Raw genomic sequence first — 22,803 nt, 5'->3', positions numbered from 1 at the left:
AATCAAGAGGGTTTGGAAAAACACTGTAACAACCAGACACATTTCCATGTCCCATCCCTGTGCGTTTTGTTGTGGTGACTTTTATGTTAGGAAATTATGTTTACTTTTGATCCACACATTTGGAAAGAAAACGGACTGGTCCTTCTACCTGACAAGTCTATTCGTGTAATAAATGTTGATTTAATGAAAAAATGATTTAAGAAACATTAGATTAAGTTTAAATGCTATGATTTTGGGTAATCACTTGAGGCCAACTGGATTATGAGTATGAATCTGAATGCAGGCATACTAGGTGTAATGTAGGTAATACAAAATATGCTCTCAGTATAAAAATAATCATCAACGTGAAAGCTCAAAATATTTTAATTCTCATGGAATAAGATCCACCAAAAATATACCTGTGACTCTCAATATATCCAAAGAATTAGATATGAGATCCTGGGAGAAAGGAACCATTTATAAACGGGAAAATCTAACAAGATACAGTAGATGAATTTTGATACAGATCATGTTAAAAAATACAGATAGAGAGTAAAAAAGATGTAGATACCAAAAAAGACAAGGTATGTTGCGAGAGTAGCAACATGTCCAAGTGAGCTGGTACATAACATACAGCTTATGGAAAGGACTAAAGTATAAACTGCATTTAAAAACAAATAACACTAGCTCTTCTCTAAGGTCATTATAGTATGGTTATTCTATAACCATACAGCTTGAAGCATATATTCAGTGAGTAATGAGAAGGTTATTTTTAATCCAAAGTAGAAATCTTTCGTGTCATTGAATATATTTAAGTTATAAATGCTAGCTAACACTATTAAGAACTGTTAAGGGTCATTATGCTGAAATTATCTTACAGATGTTGTCAGAAGACACCACACATTTGGATCAGAAATAAAAGACTTTTTAAATCAGGGACAGCAGGCAGCATGAGCTTCATATATTCTGCATCTCTTGCCCTTCAAATTCCAAAGAAGCAATGCGGAGAGGCCCAGATGGTCATGGAGCACAGCGAGACTACACCACAACTAAGGAACCTCAAACTCAGCAAACCAAATCTTCTAAAGGCACTGCTAGCAAACCTACCATTCTTGGCTATTGGTGAGGGAAGGCAGGATCACTGTATTTATTATTTTAAGTAGCAAACAAATTTTCCTACTGTCTGGGCAGGAGACACAAACTGTACCTTTGATGACTGTTTTCTGCACAGATATCCTTGGAAAAATAGTCTAGAATATAAGTTGTTGAAGCCTTTGCTCAGAGACAGGCAGAAATGCAAAACACCCAAGGAGAATTGTCTCCCAGCATACTATAAATTCTTTAGGCCATTATTTATGCTATCATATATTCTGTATGTTATTATTTAATCAAGTAAGTCATTTTGAGTATTAAACAGTCAAAATTGAAAATATAAATTTCAGCTTGTCCTTAAGAAGTAGCTGTCTAGTTAACCCACTAAACAAATGCATCCATATGTATTTTATTAAAAATAAAATGATGATATAGAATGAGCAAAGTTTTTAGCTTTAACAAATATTCACCTAAATTACAAGTGACATTTTTAAAGGCTCCTACCAGTTTTATCATGTGTGAGTCCTAACTTTCACAAGACCTAATCCCTTTGCAAGTCAAAGGTAAGTAGGCTAGATTCAACATATTTAGCCAAAAATCAGTCTTCTTCATGTAAATAAATACTTTAAAGAACACTTATCTCTCTTGGTATATTTGGAAGACTCCACATCTCAACATTTAAAAAGATATAATTTGGCATGAATTTGTTTTCCTGTAAAATGACTCACTACAAAATTTTAAGGTCACAGAAAGGATACATTTGTATATAACAGAAATTTTTAAACTGAAGACTATGTTTCTAACATAGCCATTTAAAAATAACCCATTACAAAGAGGCAAAACACCTTATTGTTTATTAGTGTTTGCAGTAAATATTGATTATATTCATTATAGAGAGATCATATGTGTACATAATACATCTTAATTTTTTTGTTCCCTTCAAGAGGCATAAACTGCTGCATCTTCAGAACATTTATTCTGAGTATTTATAACTGCAAAACACAAAGTTCAAAAGTATACATGACATACCTCTCCCAGAGCCTCGTATCTTTTCTGGTTCCATCTGTGCAAGTCTTCCCGGTAGTTAAAAACAAATGGTTCCCCAGTTTTTATATGTCTTAACTGGCCCTCTAGAAAAAAAATATATTGCCATGATTAAGAGTATATTTAAAATAATATGGAAAGTACAATAAATAATGTCTGATAAAAATTTAACTGTCTCAGTTTATTTTTTCTCTAGATCTTTTCTTTTAATATCAATATGATGCAAAACTATTACTAGTATAAAAGAATGGTCCCTAAGTACTCAAAAGCTACTGTTGTTCTTCATCACACTAATGTAAATCGGACTAGCAATACTTTAGGGCTGACTATGTAGGAGAATCTCTACCAGATATTGCAATGACACATAGTCCCAGTTCTCATGGAGTTTGGAGCCCACAAAAAAGAGCAAAACGGTAAATATTAAAAAGCTGAGCAACTTTTCAGGAAATTAAACAAACTAGAAGGAATAATTTATTCATGCAGACAGTTAAAGTTTAAAATAATTTTGTACAAATGAAGAACCCAATGGGGTTGAATAGGGTCAAAAGATTTCAGTGACCTTTTGCAAGTAGGCATAAAAACATGAGTAAGATATCAAAAGGAAATGAGAAAGAGTCAGTGAGCTAATAGATTCAGACTGTGAAATCAGACTCACTGAGACAGTCCTTTCCTCTGATGGATAGAACCTTTTGGCCCAGAGAAGACAAGGTCTCTTTAGTGAAGCAGACAGGTTACTTCATACACTGGTGAGCATCTTGGTTAAGATATTTTATTTCTATACGCCCAAGAGTTACAGTGCCTCTGTGATATTATTCAGAGAAATATCCCCCATATGTCAATGACTGTTTACTGTGAGTAATGCTGAACCACGCAAGGAGGTCAAAGCATTCCATTGATAAAGACTCAACTCATAGCAAATACTGGTCTGTATTTACTAAAAGCTTTACTTACCAGCATATTTTGAGGAGAAAAGACAGATCATCTGTCATTTTTCTTTCCCCAGAAATATTCTCCTTGTAATCAGGAGAAAAATAGATCACAGGCCAATTGCTTTAACCTCTCCTCACCTTTAGGCAATAAAATATCACTACTTATATATATATTGGCATAAAACATCTTTTATAAAAAATTAAAGTATCTAAAAAAAAAACTGATCAAAGTTTCTAGTACCTTCTGTTTAAACTCATTTAACTTTCTAGTACACAGAATTAAAGCCCTGACACCTATAACTGATACTGTAAAGGGACATTCAAGAATACAGTGATGACAGATCACCAATTCAGTTTAATTCAGAGCAGCAACAAACAGAAAAGTACAACTCAAAGGCCACCGACCCTCTAATAACACTACCCTTCAAGTATAACAGTGTATTTTTAATCCAATGAATCATGATTCTTTGTTCCACAAACATATCTGCAATCTATGATATGTTCTTCCACATGCCAGGTATAAAGATTATTTTATTCAGAACTTAATGAATTTTAAGACAAGGTTGTTGCCTGAAAAAACATGGAAAATTGAGTAATGTCCTTTAAAACATTGTCACGAGTAATTGCCAACCACTTCGCTTTAAATAGCACATGAAGTAGTAGCATCTTTCTATCTTTCTGTATAATTTAATTAAGCATTCAGCTGCATATCAGAAAGCTGAACACTCAAGGTCGAAATGCATAAACTTGATCAAACTCATGCCCATCAGTTTATGTGAGCTGACAACTACAGGAAATTGTTACTTGGTTCTTACACTTCGGTGAAGAATTTCATCACATAAAGTATTATTTCTCATAAGAAATACATAAAACATTCCAGCGGGCCTTTAGAAGTAGCAAATAATATCTACGCTAGGATCCTTTTAACAATGTTAAGTACAGTTTGCATATAATATGTGCCACTTACTTTCATTAAAAGCATATTCAAATCCTTCCAGGGTATCAGGAAAATCAAGAGGTGGTTCATCTTTTTTCATTAGTTCATCCAAATCTATCCTAGATAATAAATCTAGAAAAAAATGAAATTTACTTATACTCATTTTCATAGTTAATAACAAAGTTTATATTTAAAATTATTTTAGATATTCTTTCATTAGATTAATTTTACATGTTATTTAAGTTTTTAAATTCCCAAAATGTTATATTATGATCAAAAACAGAATTAACATAAGTCTATTAAAATCCTAATTCTCAAAACAATCACAAGTCAGATTTTTTAAACCACTGAAATAAATCACTAACTTCTTCCCTTCAAAATAAATAACTATTAACTGGCACCTTATTAACTTTACTATATATTATAAAAGTATCAGATATTAACATGACTTTTAGAAGATCATTAAACCTTACATATGAATGAAATTATTAATGAGGGAACTTATAAATCTAAATACTGGCAATATATTACTCCACAGGGAAAATAAGAAAACATGCTAGCTGGAAGAAATTAGTTGACACAAAACAGTTTCTATTCTTCACATGATTTGATTTCACACAATCAACAAAATCAACAAGTTGGTTTTTCTAAAATAAGCAAAATTCCAAGCTTTTATTTTGAAATAAGTTTATAATTATGGAAACACTAAAAAACAGTACAGGTTGTCCGCATAACCTTTGCTCAGTTTCCCCTAACGTTAACATGTTACATCACCATGGTACATTTGTCAAAATGAAGAAACCAACGTTGGCATATTACTACCAACATAAGTGAAGCACAGATACTACTCATACTTCACCAGTTTTCTACACTAGTGTTCATTTTCTGTTCCACTATTCCACTTGGATTATCACACTGCATGCAGTTATCATTTCTCCTCAGTCTCCTCTTCTAGTCTGTGATAGGCAACTCTCAGACTTTCCTTCTCTTCCATGACCTTCACAGTTTTGGGGGTTTTTTTGTACCGGGGATCAAACTCGGGACCTTGTGCTTCCAAGGCAAGCATAGGAACCATTGAGCTAAATCCCCGGCCTGACCTTCACAGATTTGAGGAATACTGCTCAGGTAGTTCTAGAATAACCTTCAACTTAGGGTTATCTGATGTTTTCTCATGGGATGTCTTTTCTTTCTCTAGTCTTGGAGTTATAATTTTTTTGAAAAAATTCCAGAGGTGAATTGCAGTTAGAACATCATACCACAGGGCATATGATACATACAAAACACTGAAGATGACATTAACCTTGGTTGTTTGGTTAACATAGTATGTCCTAGGCTTCTCTACTACAAAGCACTATGTTTCCACTTCCATAATCTATTCTTTAAAAGTGTTCTTTAAAAGTCTGGCCTACCCTCAAGGAAAGAGGAGTTAGGCTCTGCCTCCTGGAGTAAGAAACATCTAGATATATTATTTGTAATGCTTTTGTGTGGAAAATTTGTTTTACTCCATTTACATAATTAATCATTTATTCATAACTAGTACAAATACTCCATTTATTTTCTCAAATTTTTTAAGTCATGGTCATTATAAGTTGTTCAGTTGTCTCCCATGTCCCCTTTGACATAACCTTATCTCCAGGTTCATCCTGTATCTTCCCTGCTCCAGCCCCAGAATCAAGGATTTGATCTCATTCAGGACCATATTAGGATGAAACACTGTGTGTCAACACACAACCACTTCCAAGATCAAAACAAAAAGTACAAATGTATTCAGTTACAAAAAGATGTGAAATCATTTTTGTCAAATCACAAAAAGGTGAAATTTTTAGTTTCTTCATTCTAATTCAAGTTCCTGAAGACAAAAGCTTCTAGAATTTGTTGTAGGGCAAACCAGTCTCTTTCCTACCAAAGAAGTATCTCAAAAGTAACACTATATTTGTCTTTCACTTACAAAGACATTTCAAATCCATTCTCAAAATACATCATCAAATACATCATCAAAATATGCTAGAGAGAAAGGCATTTTATCTACCTCTTTATAGAGCATGAAGATAAGCCATCAAAAATTTCATCTGAAAAATTGTTTAGTAGTCTTCAAATTCCTCATCATATAAACCTCAACTCACAAAAAGATATGTCATTTTCAACATAAAAAACACAAACTCTAGCAAAACAGAAATGTCATGAAACATTCACACTGGGTTTTAAAAGGAACATATGCTGGCAATTCCTCACCCTAAATTAGTAAAGTTCTGAAAACTATGTAAATCTTTTCAAAATAAAGACAAGTTTTTAATATGAAAAAGTGGCTTGGGGGTGGCTAACAGATTCTCGCTGCTCTCCTTCCAATGAACTGATGTTCTGAGTCAACAGTAGATTCCTTCACTCCACCATCATCTCCACAGTTCAAAACCTTGGAAATTGCATGAATTATATGCACAGGAACTCTCGGATACATGAGCAGATGTGTTGTGTCTAAGAGGCATCTTCTGTTTCTATCAGGTTAGAACAAGAAATGCAGCCTTACATATCTCTGTAAAGATTTCAGTGCCTTTACACCTTTTGATCATTTGATCATCACAACTCTATAATAACAAGGATTATCAATCACTGTCTTTTAGACAAGAAAATGAACTCAGAGGGTAAGATGGCTTTTCTGAAATTACAGCTATTAAGTAGGTTAATAAAATAAATACATTCCCCAAACGTAACCTATCGCTGCTTCAAAGTCACATACCAATTTTAGGGACCCTATTAACCTTATAATAATTTGTCTGATAAAAAATAAACAATTGGGGCCGGGGATTTAGCTCAGTGGTTTCGCTGCCTGCTGTGCAAGTGCAAGGACACGAGTTTGATCCCCAGTACCAAAAAAAAAATTAAAAAATTTAAAAAAAATAAACAATTATAAAATCAAAATGTATTTTTGCTTTGCTCAAAATATTTCTCTGAATGATAAAATGAATAAAAAGACATTCTTCAAATCTCCTCTGTCAGCTAGAGAACCCAATACAGATGTTTTCATTAGCATTCAGAAGGTATGTATATAGAAAGGAACCGTCATAAGTTAATTTTCTTCTTTTGCAAAAGGAGTATTGTAAAGTTGCATTTTACTCTGAAACTGGGTTCCAAAGGCAATGGATAAGTATAATGAAAGATTTCCATGGGAGATTTCTTCAGTCTTCTAAAATATATAGTAGACTTGAATCCACATAACCTAAATACAGTAGTCATCAAAAGTAACTTTTTTTCCTACAGTATGGCTCTGGTAATTAAAATGATTTGTCAATTAGAATTCTAAATCTCAACCAAGCGTACACAATAAGTGTATACAAATATTCTTTCACACCCAAAAGAAATGAATAAGAACTCAAATATTTTTAATAATTCAGAATAGAAGTATTTATAATTGTCAAAATGTAGACGCAACCCCACTGTATATCAATAAATGAATGGTGTAATAGTTAATTTTATGTGTCCACAAGTACGTTTCTGGATTACACATAAGATGAGTAAAGCAGATCACCTTTCCAGTGTGTACAGGCCTCACCCAGGCAAAGGAAGGCCTGAACAGAACAAAAATACTGAGGGGCAGAATTCATTCTGTGCCTGACTTTGAGCTGTGACATCGGTTTTCTCCAGCCTTGAGACTCGAAAAGGAATTTACATCACTGCCTGTCCTCAGGCCTTTGGACTTGGACTGAACCTGTCACCAGCCAGGGTCTGAGGAGGTGCTTAAAGCGGTCATAAGGACCCTAGCCCACCATACCCATAGACTAGGACTGCAAGTTCGAGGACTCTCGTATCAGAAAAAGAATATTAACATTAGTCAGTAAGAGACACGGGAAAGGTTTTAGTAGGCAGAAATTTAAGTATACACTCAAAGAAACAGAGTGCAGGCCTTCAAAAGAGAGAGGAGCATTATTTCCTGGAATGGGAACATTTGTGCTTCAAGAGGCTGGAAAAGGATGCCCAACCCCCAGAAGGGTACTAACGCATTTACAGGTATGGGCCCGGTTTTGCTTTGTTTTGATTTTCCTAAGATAGGTAATTTAAATATCCCTTGGATTCTCTAAATCTTTTCCTTTATCTTAGGATCAGGTTCCTGCTCTTCTTTCTCAATTATGCCAACTTATGGTCTTTCAGTATTCCTGAGGAATTTTGGATGTGATGGGTCTGGAAGAAAAGGAGCTTAAATTTTACCAAGGGAATGCTGACATGGATTGTCTTAGGTGTTTTTGTATGTGTCCTGGAAGTTGCAGTCTTCTAAGAAGTACAATTTTTACTTAGGATTTTCTTGTCTCCTTTCTACCTATCTTCTTTTACTTCTTCTATCCTACATCACAACTATACTGTCAGCTTTCATGAGTCTCCAGGTGCTGACAACAGACATTGGGACTCCTCAACATTCAATTATCACATGAGCCAATTCCTTATAATGACCTCTTCCTGTATCCATATACATACACAGAATTGATTCTGTTTCTTCGAAGAATCTTGGCTAATGCAAAGGATGAAGGGAATGTGGCATATACATACAGTGAAACACTGTTCATCCTTAAAAAGGAAGAGCATTCTGATGCTACATGGATGTACCTTGACAATATGTGAAGTGAAATAAGCTGTTACAGAAAGACAGGACTGGGGATTTAGCTCAGGGGTTCCACCACCTACCTTGCAAGTGCAAGGTCTGGAGTTCAATCCCCAGTACCAAAAAAGAAAAGAAAGAAAGACAAATACTACTGTGTAATTCCACATATATGAGGTGCCTCGTGTGTAATCAAAGTCATGGAGACAAGAAGTAGAACAGTAGTTTCCAGAGGACAGACAAGAGAGGGAATAGGGGATTCTTGTTTAGTGGGTAGAGTTTCAGTTTGGCAAAATGGAGTGAGTTCTACAGATGAATGGTGGTGATGATTACATAATGAGGATATACTTGATGCCACAGAACCAAACAGGTAAACTGTCAATTTCATATTTTATATATTTTACCACAATAAAACAAAACAATATTTTAATTCTTTAATTATTAAAACTTTATTAGCTAAATGAGGATTTCAAACATTCCTAGAATGTACTTCTGGCCAAATTAGAACAAGGATTGGATTCTTGACACTCTGTTTAAACTAGAAAGCAGGATAGTAAATGTGAAAGAATAGTTTTTAGAAACCGTACAAAAGATAGAATTGTGTCCACTGAGAGAAAGATAAATGAGATAAAAACCTTTGATTGTCCTAGTTTACTGCCTAGAGACAGTTTAAGATGCAGGAGGAAGGAAAAACCTAAAGAATGAGAATCCTGCTGTGTTGAGAGACAGATCAGAATGAGCTACAGAGGAATTCGATCCTGTCTTTGACTAAGTATTCATGCACTTTGGAGAAAAAAAAGTTACCCAAAGACAGGAAAAGCAGCAGGCTGAACAGTTTCTGAATTTCACATAGGAACAAAAATAATGTGTGTACCCATCAACCAAAACAGAAAGGCCTTATAATATATGACCTATCTGACAGAGCGCTTGGCTGGGTAGGGACGTTACTACTTTCTCCAGGCTTGAATTAGTCCTAGAGAAAAGGCTATTCCAAAACTGCCATTTCAAAGATTACAAAACAAGCTTTGAAGAAACAAGACTGATACAAATAATATGAAAACAGGCCAGAAGGCCAGGATTCTTTTAAAAGATACCCCAAACTAAAAATTTTTAAGAATTCAAGCACCAACTTTAAAGGAATACAACAAAACCCAGAGCCCGATTGTGGGAACTTTCTGAGTCATGTAAATGCCAGGAAGCCAGGCAGAAAGCAGGGAGTTATGATCCATAAGCGGGGTCAGTAAACCAGAAATGATGGAGATGAAGGCCTCACAGGAAAGGGCATTAACATTATTTCAAAATGGCCTCTAGGTCCAGAGATATAGAAATGCATCAGGAATGTACTGTAGTGAGAAGTGGTAGATATACTTCAAGTTTCCATACACAGAAAATGTGGCCTCTGAGATTTTAAAAAATGACTCTCAGGGATTAATAACAGAAGAAACCACAGAAGATGAGATCAATGAACAGTAAGATCTCACAACAAAATTATACAAAATGAAGACCACAGAAAAAAATAATAATTTCAAAAATAAAATAAAGAATTAGTGACCCAGAGGGCAACATCAAGCAGTCTAAAATATTATAGGGCCGGGGATTTAGCTCAGTGGTGCGGTTCCCAGGTAAGGTCCTGAAGTTCAATTCCCAGTACTGAAAAAAAAATAAATAAATAAAAATAAAATATATATATATATATTATAAATGGGATCCAAGATTAAAATTTTTTTCAAAAAATTAACACTGGGAATTGAAAGAAAAAAATTTTAAATGAATAAAAATTTTCCAAATACAATAAAAACTATAAGATTATAAATCCAAGCAAATAAAGACCAAGAAAATGATACAAAGTTACAGCATAATTAAAGTTTTTAAAATAAATGACAAGGACCAAATATGAGAAGCAGGTAGAAAAATATCTGCTTTTCAGTTTAAAAAAAAAAAGTATGAATGACAATACTTCTGAAACTACAAAAACCAGAAAAAATGGAGTAACAGTTTTCAACTAACAGAAGAAGGAGGAGTAAGAAGAGAAAGAGGAAGAGGAGAAGGACAAAAGGAAAACGTTATAAACTTGGACTTCTACAGCAAACAAAAGCACTTTTCAAAACAAGAAATAAGGACCTTTTCAGACACACAAAAGCTAAGAGAATTTATTGCCATCAAGTCTGTAGCCTGTACAACAAGAAAGGTCTTCGGAAAAGGCAAATTGTATTAAATAGAAATACAGATTTATACAAAAAAGGAAATGTCACCAGATAGGGTCCAAGGAGGTCGCTCAAAGAGGAGGAGATGGAGACTTCAACTCAGCCTGTCCATGGACTTGGCTGTAGCTTCACTGATGTTGGTCACTGAAAAGATTTCCAGATGCTCAGTGAGAGACAAAGAAAAGTTTTCTAGGCAGAAAGCAGTACACACTCAGAAAGGAGTGTAGGCACTCATAAAGTAAGGTGCAGTATAGTCCGGGGTTGGAAGTTTTTGTGTGATCTTGGGGGTGACGTCAAGATGGGTGATCTAGGATGGGTATCCCTACTGTCCATCAGGCTACCCATCTAGTGGACTAGGTTAGAATCCAAGTACATTTGCATGCCTTTGAAATTTACAAATACAGCTACCCACTTAAACTATTTCCTTGAAGATGGTAAGTCTGCAGAAGGAAAAGTACAGGCTCAATTTACAAGTCAAAAAGGGAAATAGAAGGCATAAAAACAGGAAGAAACAGCACTACACAATTTTTAAATATCACTGTCCATATAGAAAATCGCAACAATCTATCAAAAAATCTCCTAGAACAAGTTAGTAATCATATCCATAAACTATCAATATTCATGTGGAAATAAATAAAAAGCATACCACCATTTACAATTATTACAAAAGCTTACAACACTCATACTATACATATGTTACTATATATGATGTGTATATGTATATATGTACAGGGTTTATTGTTGAAAAATTACAAAATGCTGACAAAAGAAGTCAAGGGTCTAAAGAAACAAAAGATATTATGTGCACAGATTGGAAACCTAGATAAAGTAATGATATCAATTCTTCACAAATTGACTTACAGGTCTGAATATAATTCCTATCTAAATCTGAGTAAAATTTTTGAAGAAATGGACAAGGTTATTCTAAAATGTACATGCAAAGTTAAAGGACCTAGAATAGCTAAACAATATTTAAAAATAACACAGTGGGGGGAATCACTCTGCTCTGCTTGGTGTTAACTTACTACATAGCTACTATACGTAGAGAATATGGTAGTCACTTAGATCTACAGCACAAAATAGAGACCCCCAAAATAGATCTCCTCAAATACACCCAAATGACTTTTTGACAAAGATGAAAAAGCAACTCAATGGTACAAAGACAATCTTTCAATTTCCATATGACTAAGCAATCAGATTCTCGGGCATTTAACCTAAAGATGATAACTTAAATTCACACAGAAACTTTTACAGGAATGTACACAACACAATTTTAATAGCCCAAAACTTTCCAAGGTCAAAGGTTAAACAAACAGGTACATTCATACAAGGAACTATTACTCATCAATAAGAAAGAACAGCTGAATCGCTTCTCGGCCTTTTGGCTAAGATCAAGTGAAGAAAGAACAGCTGACACTTGCAACAACTTGGATGAATCTCAGAGGTACCATTCTTACTAAAGAAAGCCAATCCCAAAAGTTACATGCATTATGATTTCATTTACCTGACATCTACAAAACTGTAAGAGATGGAGAAAGGTTAGTGACTGTCAGGGAACACCAATGAGGTTGGAAGTTAGAGAACAGGACTTCCAAAGGGTGGCAGAAGAGACTCTGTGGTGGTAGAACGTTTAATGTCTTGAATGTGGTCATCGTTAAGTCAATACCCGGGATCCGATTTACTGAATCACACAGACACACACAGACACACACACACACACACACACACACGCACACACTTTTATCTCCAGTCCAAACTCTTTCACAAACTCACAACTCAACTCCTCTACTTGATGTTTCAGTGGCATCTCAATCTAATACATCCAAAACCCACCTCTTCCTTTCCAACACTGCAACACCCTCAACTTGCTTTCCTCAATGTTTTCTCATTTTAATTAATGGCATCTATCAGAGTTATTTCAGTCAAGAACCTTCAGAGTTATCTTAGGTCTTCTTTAACATCGCATGTCATTGCTTCTATCAAAATACATCAAAAAATCTGGCAACTTTTCACATTCCCCTTGCTATCAACCTAATCCAAGTCATTTTCATCTCTTACATTTGTGAGGAGACTTTGTACAAAAGCCTAAAGTAAGCAACCCTCTTTGTCATTGTCCACTTCTACGGGTAAAGATTAGTTACACCAGTCTCTCAATAGATCATTACCTCTAAAAGCAAAATCATGGCGACACTGAGGGAAGAAACTGGCTGCTTTATGCTATATCTGCTTGAGGCTTTTATAATAACAGATAAGACAAGGGAGTAGAAGAAAATTCTTGAAGTATATTTATTAACCACTCAAGAACATTAAGATGCAGAATGTACATATGACTGCATGGTACATATGTACCTGAGGCGTGTACTATGTATCCTGGAACCCTAAAGACCACTTAGACTCCAATGACTCAAGAAAAAAAGAACCTTATCACCTGACATCACCAGTGCTACAGTTTCAATGTTCGTCCTCAGTGTTTGTCCCTGTTATAGTTTAGATCTGGGATGTCCCCAAAAGCCTCATGTGTCTGAAAGGTAAGTGGGTTATGAGGGCACTGTAGCTGACTTGCTGTTAGGAGGTGAGGCCTGCCTAGAGGTGAGTCACTGTAGATATGACCTGGAAGGGTATATCTTCCTCCCCAGCTCCTCCCTTCTCTCTCAGCTTCCTGACCCCCATGATGTAAGAAGCTTTTCCCCTCCCCTGGCCTGCCTACCATGTCATTTGCGCCTTGGAGCCAAAGACCATGGACTGAGAACACTGAGCCAAAATAAACCTATACTCCTTTCAGTTGCGGGTATCAGGTATTTTGGACCAGGAATGAGGAAAGAGACTAAGACAGTCCCCTTCAAAATTCATGTGGCTTTTAGTCGCCCTTGGAATAGTGTTAGGAGCTGGGACAAGGAGATTGGGCCATGAAGGCGCCACCCTTATTGGTGGAGCTGCTGCAGCTACAAAAGGGTCAATGTGGCCCACTTTTGTTTCTTGCCCCTTCTCCCTTCAATCACTAGGTGAGACAGCAAAAAGCCCCCTCCTAGATGACAGCACCTTAATAATGGACTTCCAAGCCACCAGAATTGTGAGTCAGTAAGCTGCTGTTTATTATACATTACCCGGTCTGTTGTATTCTGTCAAAGCTGCACAAAGTACACTACCATAGTTGGCACTTGAACATTTAAAAGACCTATAAGACATTGCTCCTACTACCAAATGAAGTAACTCTGAAACTTTACAAAGGTAAGATAATTTTATCTTGAGTAAGTTATTAAATGTATGATCATGAAGAGACTTTACAAATTAACAATTGATACTTATTTTAATAGTAAAATTACAATAACAGAGTTTTAATTTAAAAAAATCTGTAACTCAAAATTCCCTAACATTGGCCACGTCCCTTGTAAAGCATTAACACGAGGCTGTCATAAAACATCGCTAGTGTCAATGTCAGAAAGACAGGATACAGAACAGCCAGATCATTATCCTAGCCCAGTATGGCATTCCAGTCAGCACAAGTATGGTAAGGGCACTAATCTTGATTCAAAAAACTGGTGTTAGTTTTACCCTTAAACAGATGACCTTGAATAAGAAGAACATCAAGAGTTCTTATAGCTATAAAATCACATGAGTCTATGATTCATTTACCAAGTACGTACGACATCTGACACTATAATAGTTGTTGTGAGGGATATAAATAATTACAAATAGTGTAGGTACTCATATTTTACAATCAAAATGAACAAGGTCACCTAAATATCCCTACAACTCCTCTAGACACTATGAAAATTACCTGAAAAAGCAAATTAATTATGTACCTTTCAGTGCTGTGGTCTTTTCTTTTTCATCTGGACCTCCCTGCTGGATTTGTGCCATGTTTATCCAAATTGGCAACAAAATTAAAGAACTCAAGGAAATAGACATCAATCTTCAGAAGACAGTCTAGAATGAATGAAAGCAATAAATTAAGCTCTATTCAAATCCTACCTCCTTCCTGAGAACTTCCTAGATCCTCCCAGTGGAAGAGGATTATCATCTAGCTGATCTGCCACTTCACTTTGTTCATGCCTAACCACAGTACATACTGCTGTCTGCTCTGCATTACAATTACATATGTATTTATCTCATTCAGTTAACACCTTACAAGCTCCAGAAATAAAGGTAATAAAGTCCGTGTCATTACAACTCTCCTGTCTCAAGGCACAATACCTTAAACCTACAAATAGCTATATGTTGGTTGAAGTAAATTTAGCCAAACTTACTAGTTTTTATTACTTATCAGCTATTGCTTTTTAAATATCTTCAGGTAATCTCAAAAATTTGAAATTTCTTTTAAAGTAAATGCCATTAAAGCATTTTCCATTTACACAGTCTTTCTCCTGCAATAAGCAGACGGGAGAAAAAAACCCATAAAATTTCTACAAATTAACTATACTTAAAAATACAACTTTATGGGAAAGAACTACCCTTTTCAAAATGAGACTATGTTATATTCAATACTGGAAGCCATAATCTATGAGGTGTGATCAAAAAATACCGTGAATGTTTACATTTTAAAGTAATTATTACAGTAAAAGACACATTGCCATGAATTCCCCTCAAGATACTTCCTCTCACTTCACACACACAGTCACCTGATCATTCTTGCCACTGTCTGAACTAGTTCTGGAAGTCCTCTTTCGTGAGTGTCTTTTGTTGCTTTGTTGTGGCTGCCTTAATGTTCTAAATCAATTCAAAACATTTACCTTTTACGGTCATTCTGACTTTGGGTAACAGCAGAAGTCACATGGTACAAGATCCAGAGAATAAGATAAGTAGCAGCACTCAGCATATTTTTAATCATACCTGGTAAAGAAACTCACGAAAGAGAACTTGTAAAATTGCTTCAGAAAGCAGCAAAAACTATGGGATAAACGTGTTCAAAGCAAGGGGGGCTATTTTGAGGGAGATGAATGTTAATGTGTCTTTTACTATGGTAAGTTTCAAAAAATGTAAACACAATTATACTACTGTAAGCAATAATAATATAAAATTATGACTTATTAAAATCTAATTATGCTCTATTTTAGCCAGAAGGGAGGCATTAAAGGTTTAAGTAGATAGTTTTCCCAAGGTGTTTATGAATAACAATGCAAATAACTATTCCTAAAATTTAAAAGAAAAAACAAGATGCAACACATATAGTGGAAAATTTTATGTTAACCTTAATCAAATACTCCATAACTATTAACAAAATTATATAAAAACTACACTGATGGCAATAATAAGACTGAATATTCCCCTGATTGAGGATTCCAACTATCTTGCTACTCAATTTTATAATTATCTTTAAAAACAGAGGCATTTCCATAATCAGCAGTATGTAGCAGAAAATACTTAGAAGCTTATCTATTGTATGAATCAAAAAAATTTAAAAACCTAATCGTAAAAGTAAGTATTTCTGAAGTATGAATGTTTCAAATGGTTACAACCAATGTTGCCTAAATCTTAACTCTAACTGGAAGTAATTTGATAGAAGAGAAAAGACTGTCTGGCTCTAATACTAACTAACCGTTAGCCCATGAAAAATTAACTTCTCTGTGCTTCATCTTCCATATTTGTAAAATGGAAATGGAAATGAAGCAATCATACTTCTCCCATGCCACTTTCTGAAGCAGTTCTACAAGTTCACTTTCAAGAGGTTTTTCTGTAAACCAGGTACGGTAAACAAAAATGCGTGTGTGTGCGTGTGTGTGTGTGTGTGTGTGTGTGTGTTACTGCTGACCACCATCCAATGGAAAGCCAAGCTTGTAAAAACTACACTGTGTCTTCATCCATCTTACTCACTTCACTGAATCTGGTACCATGTGGCTTCTGGCTCTTCCCCAAAGTCAAAATGACCATGAAAGATAAATGGTTTGATGTTAAATATAAAACATTTAGTATAGTGTCTGATCTATAATTAAGTGCTCAACATATGTTAGCTTATTTTTTAAAAATTTTTTTAAATTGTTGTGACTCCTAGCTTCATCACTTAATAATAGCACTGAGGCCTTCGACAAGCCACTCAATATCTAAAATCTTCAATTCTCTCACTTATAAAATGGGGTCCATACCCCACATAATAGTAATTGAAATTGTGCTTAGCCATTGATTGCTGGAACTCTACCCAATCATGTGAGATCTTCAGAGAGTAAGTGTGGGACCATAGCTATGGTTTGGATCTGGAGGGCCTCCCCAAGGCTCAGGTGTTAAAGGCTTAGTCACCAGCCTGTGGTGCTGTAAGGGAGAAGGTCAGAACCTTTAGGAGCTGGGGCAGAGTGGAAGGAAGCTGAGTCGCTGGGGCTATGCCTTGGAAGGAGATACTGGACTTTGGTCCCTTCTCTCTTTGCATCCTGTCCACCCTGAAGTAAGCAGAACACCATAATGCTCTGCCCCACAAGAGGCCCCAAAGCCACAGAGTGAACCAACCGTGCACTGAAATCTCCCAAACTGTGAGCCAAAACAAATCTTTGCTCCTTGAAGTTATCTCAGATATTTTGTCACAGAAATAAAAAGCTGACAAACACAACTTCTGACTGAGAAAGCATTTTCACTTTGCATGAAAGTGGCGATATTTTTCTTCTGTGATCAAAACTATAAATTCAACATGAGTAAAAATGTGTTTAGGTTCCTTGAAGAAACAAATCTTTGTTATAGGGTACACATTGTACAAAGGTGAGAAAAACCGATGGTCACTACCAGGGTAGGGGCTCAGTTACTAAATGAAATCAATCTGCCAAGCAGCCACAAATAAAATACATCAGACCTACAGTGATTATTACAATGCTGCTATAGCAAGACAATGTTTATAAGGATTATCTACCTCCAGGAATTGGTCTGATCTGACAAGTCTCGCAAGTTTATGCACCAGTTTCACTAGAAACTCCCCAGCCTGTAGCAGAAATTAAAATGTTCATAATGACATTTCACACAATGAGCTTTGCTAACAATTCCACAACTAAATTAACATCTATAGTGGGCCCCTTATAATTTTTACTCTATCCCTCTGCTAACTCAGTATTTCTTCTAACTATAAACTATTAGGTCAGTTCTTATTGGTCCCAAATTATCTGATACCTAAACAGAATAATTTATACAGGCATTTCATTCTGGCTGCTTTAACAAAGGTAAAATTATAAATATATTTTTGCTGCTATAGTAATATTCAAGATTCACCTTTTGAAGAATCACTTTCATGACTCCCAAGGTTAAATGTCAATTAATAATCATTATTCTTATTTGCTGAGACAACATAAAATTCACAAAGCAGTTCCCCAGACTGGTGATATATGTTAGGAAATTACTAATTACTATATGTGACCCTAAGCCTTATAGTAGCAGATGCAGAGCAAGTAAACAGGAAGCAAAAGGAATTTGACTGTTGCTCTCTTACACACTGTGCTAGATTTTTACTCTCTTGAATTATTTTCCATGGCTGTGGCACAGCTGGCGAATCTAAATCAGGAACATTACAAATTCTCAATTTTGTTTTCCTAATAAAAATTCAGAGATATAACCTGCATGACCACAGATAAACACTACTGAAAATGCAGCCAGCGAGCCGTTTGGTACATTTGATATATATTAATATGTGCACTCGACATAGTTTACTTGGCATTATCTGATGGAGGTTAGGTTATGGGGAATAAAGTGGCGGAAGGTTTTTACTGATGTGAATTGGGACATAGTTGACATGTTGTACACTTCATGATAACCACTGCTGTTTAAATATGGGTTCCTAGAAATGGTTATGGTACAAACTAGACTCAAAACATCTCAGTTTGCGATTTCATTCTGTGAACTACACAAAGCAATTATCATATCTTTTTCCTTTCCACAATTCCAACAGAGAATCCACCATATATAAATAAAGCTATAAATAACTTGTCATGTGTAATCTTTATCCAGTCAGCATTTTAAAGCATGGAACAGAAAAATATTTATTTGCCCTGTTTGCTCAAAATATGGCATAAGCATTTATAAAATGTACAGAAAGATACACAGAAGCCTTATTTTTCCACGTTTGTTTGTTTTCATACAGGTATTAAATATAAACCAGATACAGGAGATTTTGCAACAGAAGCCCTTTCCACCTCACATTCTGACTGCACTGATGAAAGTACAGAATGTGGCACAGAACAAGTAAAACGGGGTTCATACTCCAAGGCCCTGGGGTCTGGCCTAGCGCTAGTCTGGCCACAAAGAATCTATGCTAGGTCAGACTCTGGAAATCAAGTTCAAACTAATCTACTTGCAACTGAATCTACAGTCAATGAAACTGGTATCACACATTTATGAGGAACCAAAAACATCCACACTAATTACAGTTAGCTATCCATGTTGCTTATCAGTAAAGCGTACTTCAAACTAATACTAAGCAGCATTTAATTTTAAGGCTTCTGGGTGTGTGTGTGTGTGTGTGTGTGTGTGTGTGTGTGTGCACAAATATGGGTTCCGGGAAAGAGGCTAGATAATGAAGGGGACACAATGGAGCAGACACAGAGCCAAAGTCCAGAATAATATGTGCCTGGTGCATAGAAAACAGTAGGTTCTGAATAGAATGAAAACATGTTTGGGTCATAGTTTAGTTCAGAGCAGAACACCAAGTTCTAATACAAGAATATTTAAAATACTTTCTTAGCTGCCCAAGCAACATGATATGGAATGAGATCTAGGTTCTTAATCTCAGTTCCACCACCTAGAAGCTAAGTGACTTCATCGAAGTCACAACTTTGTAATGGGGATAGTCACAATAAGAGTTAGCTTTCCAAAGCTATTACCAAGATTAAATGAAAGAATATATATTATATAAAAATATATACATATATATAAAATCATTTTGCAAACTACAGGTCCCTTACAAATGCTAGTGACCCATATAAAATCAGGTATAACAGGGTTCCAAGTAATTTGTGCTCAAAAGCTCAGAAGGATACTAAAATCAGTCCAGGTTACAGAAATAAACTTTTGATATGTATCACTTGGATGTACTCTGCAAACAAATAATAACACATCAAAATAAATATCCTTTGAGTTGACTTGAGTTTCCAAGACTCTACTGAAGAAAAAACTGTAAAAGAATTTAAACTGATTTTTGACATAATTTGTTTCCTTTACATTTCCTTCTAACTTTATTAAAATGAGTGCCTGGACAATGATCACATATGTGAGATCCACCTTCATTTAAAGGTTTGTCCAAACAACTGTGGTTCAGCTATCTCCTAAATGTACACATTGACCACAGGTCAAAAATTCTTTCTGTACCGTCATCTTATTTAGGTCATCACCACAACTGTCAAGGTGGGTAAAACTGACACACTTGCATTTTAAATATGTGATATCTGAGGTTTGGAGAAGCTACATAAACCTAGTGAAAGTACCATAGATGATAGGGGTGGTTGGGTTTCCAACTTGGTGTTCTGAGCTGCATCTGTTATCTTTCTGGTAAGTCAAACTGCTAAACCTCACTAGGACATAATTCCAGGAGCTTTATTCTGCAAAAGTTTCATACTCTTATGTACTACTTTCTATTATTAGGAAGCACTATGATTTTAAGTCCGTGTAATTTGGACATAATTATCTCTAGACTAAAGCTGTCAAGCAAAATTGTTTCAGTATATTTATTCAGAATTAGCACTGATAAAAAATTACTTCCCATTGTTCCTCACAATGCTTCGAGAAACCAAACATCTTTAAAAGAGGCAAAAAATTAAGAAATATCAAATAAAAATATTTTAAAGAAAAAGAGTATTACACTACTGTGTCTTTTTAATAGGTTCCAAAATTGGTAATCATTTGGTTAGATTTTATAAAACCTTTTAGCTACCAAAAGCCAGAAACTCAACAAGACTAGAATAGAAACCTCAGAATATCTGCAAATCGGTGTTAAAACTGAAATAAAGAAATTACACAAGGCCTAAGATAATTCTCAATTTTATAGCCTGTCAAAAGTACCGGGCATGGTAATGGACATATGTATTCCCACCTACTGAGGGGCTGAGGTTGGAAAATCACCTGAACCCACAACTTCAACAGGACAACAGAGCAAGACTCTGCAGAAAGGGGAGGGGAGGGGAGGGAGGAGAGAAAAATCAAAAAGAAAAAACTTCTAAATAGTCTCTTTAGAAGTGTTTCATTTTGTAACAAAATGGCAGAGTAATGGCCAAGGACAAAACAATTCTCAAAAAGAATGTACTGTGCTCAAAATATGAGAAAAACAGAGCATGTCAAACAAACAGTAATCTCTTTCATGTGGGTCAAATATAAATGTCAGTCTATGATAAATATAAATAATAAAACACAAATATTATAAATGTATAACTCCAGACTAAATTAATTTAGTAGAAACTGGTATCTTGAGAATTCAAAACAGCCAGTACCATGAAATAGCAGTGACAATATTCACAAAGTCAACATCCAATTTTCTCATTCCACTAACATGCTCACTGGCATCTTTGCTCAACTTGGTGAATGCGAGGGCCAACTCCCATTTAAGATACAATGTGCATGAGGCAGACAATAGATGAGTAACCAGGCCCTCAGAGGGGAGATGCACCAGATGCAGTGGGTGCAGGCAGTGCACAGCCTCCTGCTGTCTGCAACTTCAGAGCTGGCTCTGGTGCCCAGCATCACCTCACTCGAGGTCACGCCTTCTCCTGCTGACCCTTACTTGGTGACTGAGCCAAGTGGAAATACAAAGGCCCAGCCATGTCGGCCTGATCCAAGAAAACTCTGGTGGGCCATGTCCGTGCGTCAGTTCGATTTTTCCCTCTGACCAATCCTATTCTGCATCCTTTCTCAAGTGATCTTTGTTTGGTTTTTTTTTTTTGGTGCTGTGGATCAAAGTCTGGGCTGTTGCATGTTAGTCAAGTGCTCTATCATCAAGCTATACTACCAGCATTAATGCTAATTTTTAACAAACATTTTGCATTTTAAATTGTCTCAGCATCTGCTTCTGGAAAGCCCGTGCTTTGACAATGTACTTCTCCTAACACTTTTAAGAGATTAAGCCTACTAAAATATTTAGCACTAAAACTGTCAGCAGAAGGACACTTTGTGGAATGTTAAGCCATTTATGCATAAGACCTATGCTTAGTACGCCAAGGAGCTTTCATTATTATTTCCACAAAGTGATGGGATCCCCTCCTGTGATTATGAGAATAATGAATTTTACAACTAGATGTCTATGTCCAACTTTATAGCTGAGTATCCCAAGGAATTCTCCTGTTTAGAATACCTAGGAAGTTCATTATAAAACATCAGAATATCTACAAATGTCACTCACCAAAGTAACATAAAGAAGAAAAACCATAATAACTAATATCTGCAGAAAAAGTATTTGGTAAAATTCAATTCTGATTTTTGGAAAAATTGTAGAAAGCTAAGAATGAAGGGAAAAGGTTTAAAGATAAACAAAAATACTCTTAATGGTAAAATTTTTAAAACCTCTTTAAAAACTGGATCCAGAAAAAAATGCCCATGATCACCAACCTGTCATTTGCTGAATTTCTACCCAATGCAACAACACATAGAAAAGAAACAGATGAGGACTGAAAAAAGGAAAATGAAGTTAGCATTATTTGAAAATTATATAATGATAGCAATAACAAAACAAGAAAAATCAAGAAACAATATTTTCTAGCATAAAAAAAACAACAACTTCTATGTAGTAGGATGTGGTAGTGCACATGTAACCCTAGCACTCAGACGCTGAGGAAGGAGGACTGTAAGTTTGGTGCCAGCCCAGTTATATAGTGAAACTTTGTGACAAAAAAAGGAAGGAGGAAAAGGTGGTAGGAAGAAAGGAAAAAGAAAGAAAAAGGAAAGAATTTCTATATTTGAGAATAAAGGGGATTCAGCAAGATGGTTTACTAAAAACTTACGGATAAAATTTGTGTCTTTTAAAAAGCAGCAAACACGAGTTACAAGACAAAAGAGTTTTTACAAACATATTTATAACAGCAAGAAGTAAACCTTTGTACTTATAAGAAATATAACAAACAATGTTGCTCTTATATACACAAAGTC

The 22,803-nt window shown here is 35.4% G+C and overlaps 1 protein-coding gene across 14 annotated transcripts in view; it reads right to left on the bottom strand.

Annotated features, from left to right (window-relative positions):
• Positions 1 to 22,803, bottom strand: part of Arb2a (ARB2 cotranscriptional regulator A) — a 437,422-nt gene that overhangs the window by 381,018 nt on the left and 33,601 nt on the right. For 11 of the 14 annotated variants that reach the window (XM_087180725.1, XM_013071100.3, XM_013071103.3 and 8 more), the window contains exons 2-4: positions 14,574 to 14,697; positions 4,012 to 4,113; positions 2,101 to 2,201 (exon numbers count right to left, since the gene is read on the bottom strand). In XM_087180725.1, coding sequence (XP_087036851.1) covers positions 2,101 to 2,201; positions 4,012 to 4,113; positions 14,574 to 14,679 — 309 coding nt within the window. In that variant the 5' untranslated portion in view covers positions 14,680 to 14,697. The remainder of the gene's footprint in view (positions 1 to 2,100; positions 2,202 to 4,011; positions 4,114 to 14,573; positions 14,698 to 22,803) is intronic. The other 3 variants (XM_021255773.2, XM_013071106.3, XM_004841686.4) reach the window with 1 other exon arrangement.

The sequence above is a fragment of the Heterocephalus glaber genome, unplaced genomic scaffold, assembly GCF_053883595.1.
Source record: "Heterocephalus glaber isolate CG9 unplaced genomic scaffold, H.glaber_assembly_v1.0 deba00001465, whole genome shotgun sequence".
In the NCBI taxonomy this organism is placed as follows: Eukaryota; Metazoa; Chordata; class Mammalia; order Rodentia; family Bathyergidae; genus Heterocephalus; species Heterocephalus glaber.
Note: the sequence above shows the minus strand (reverse complement) of the source record. Positions and strands in the feature narration are given on the sequence as shown.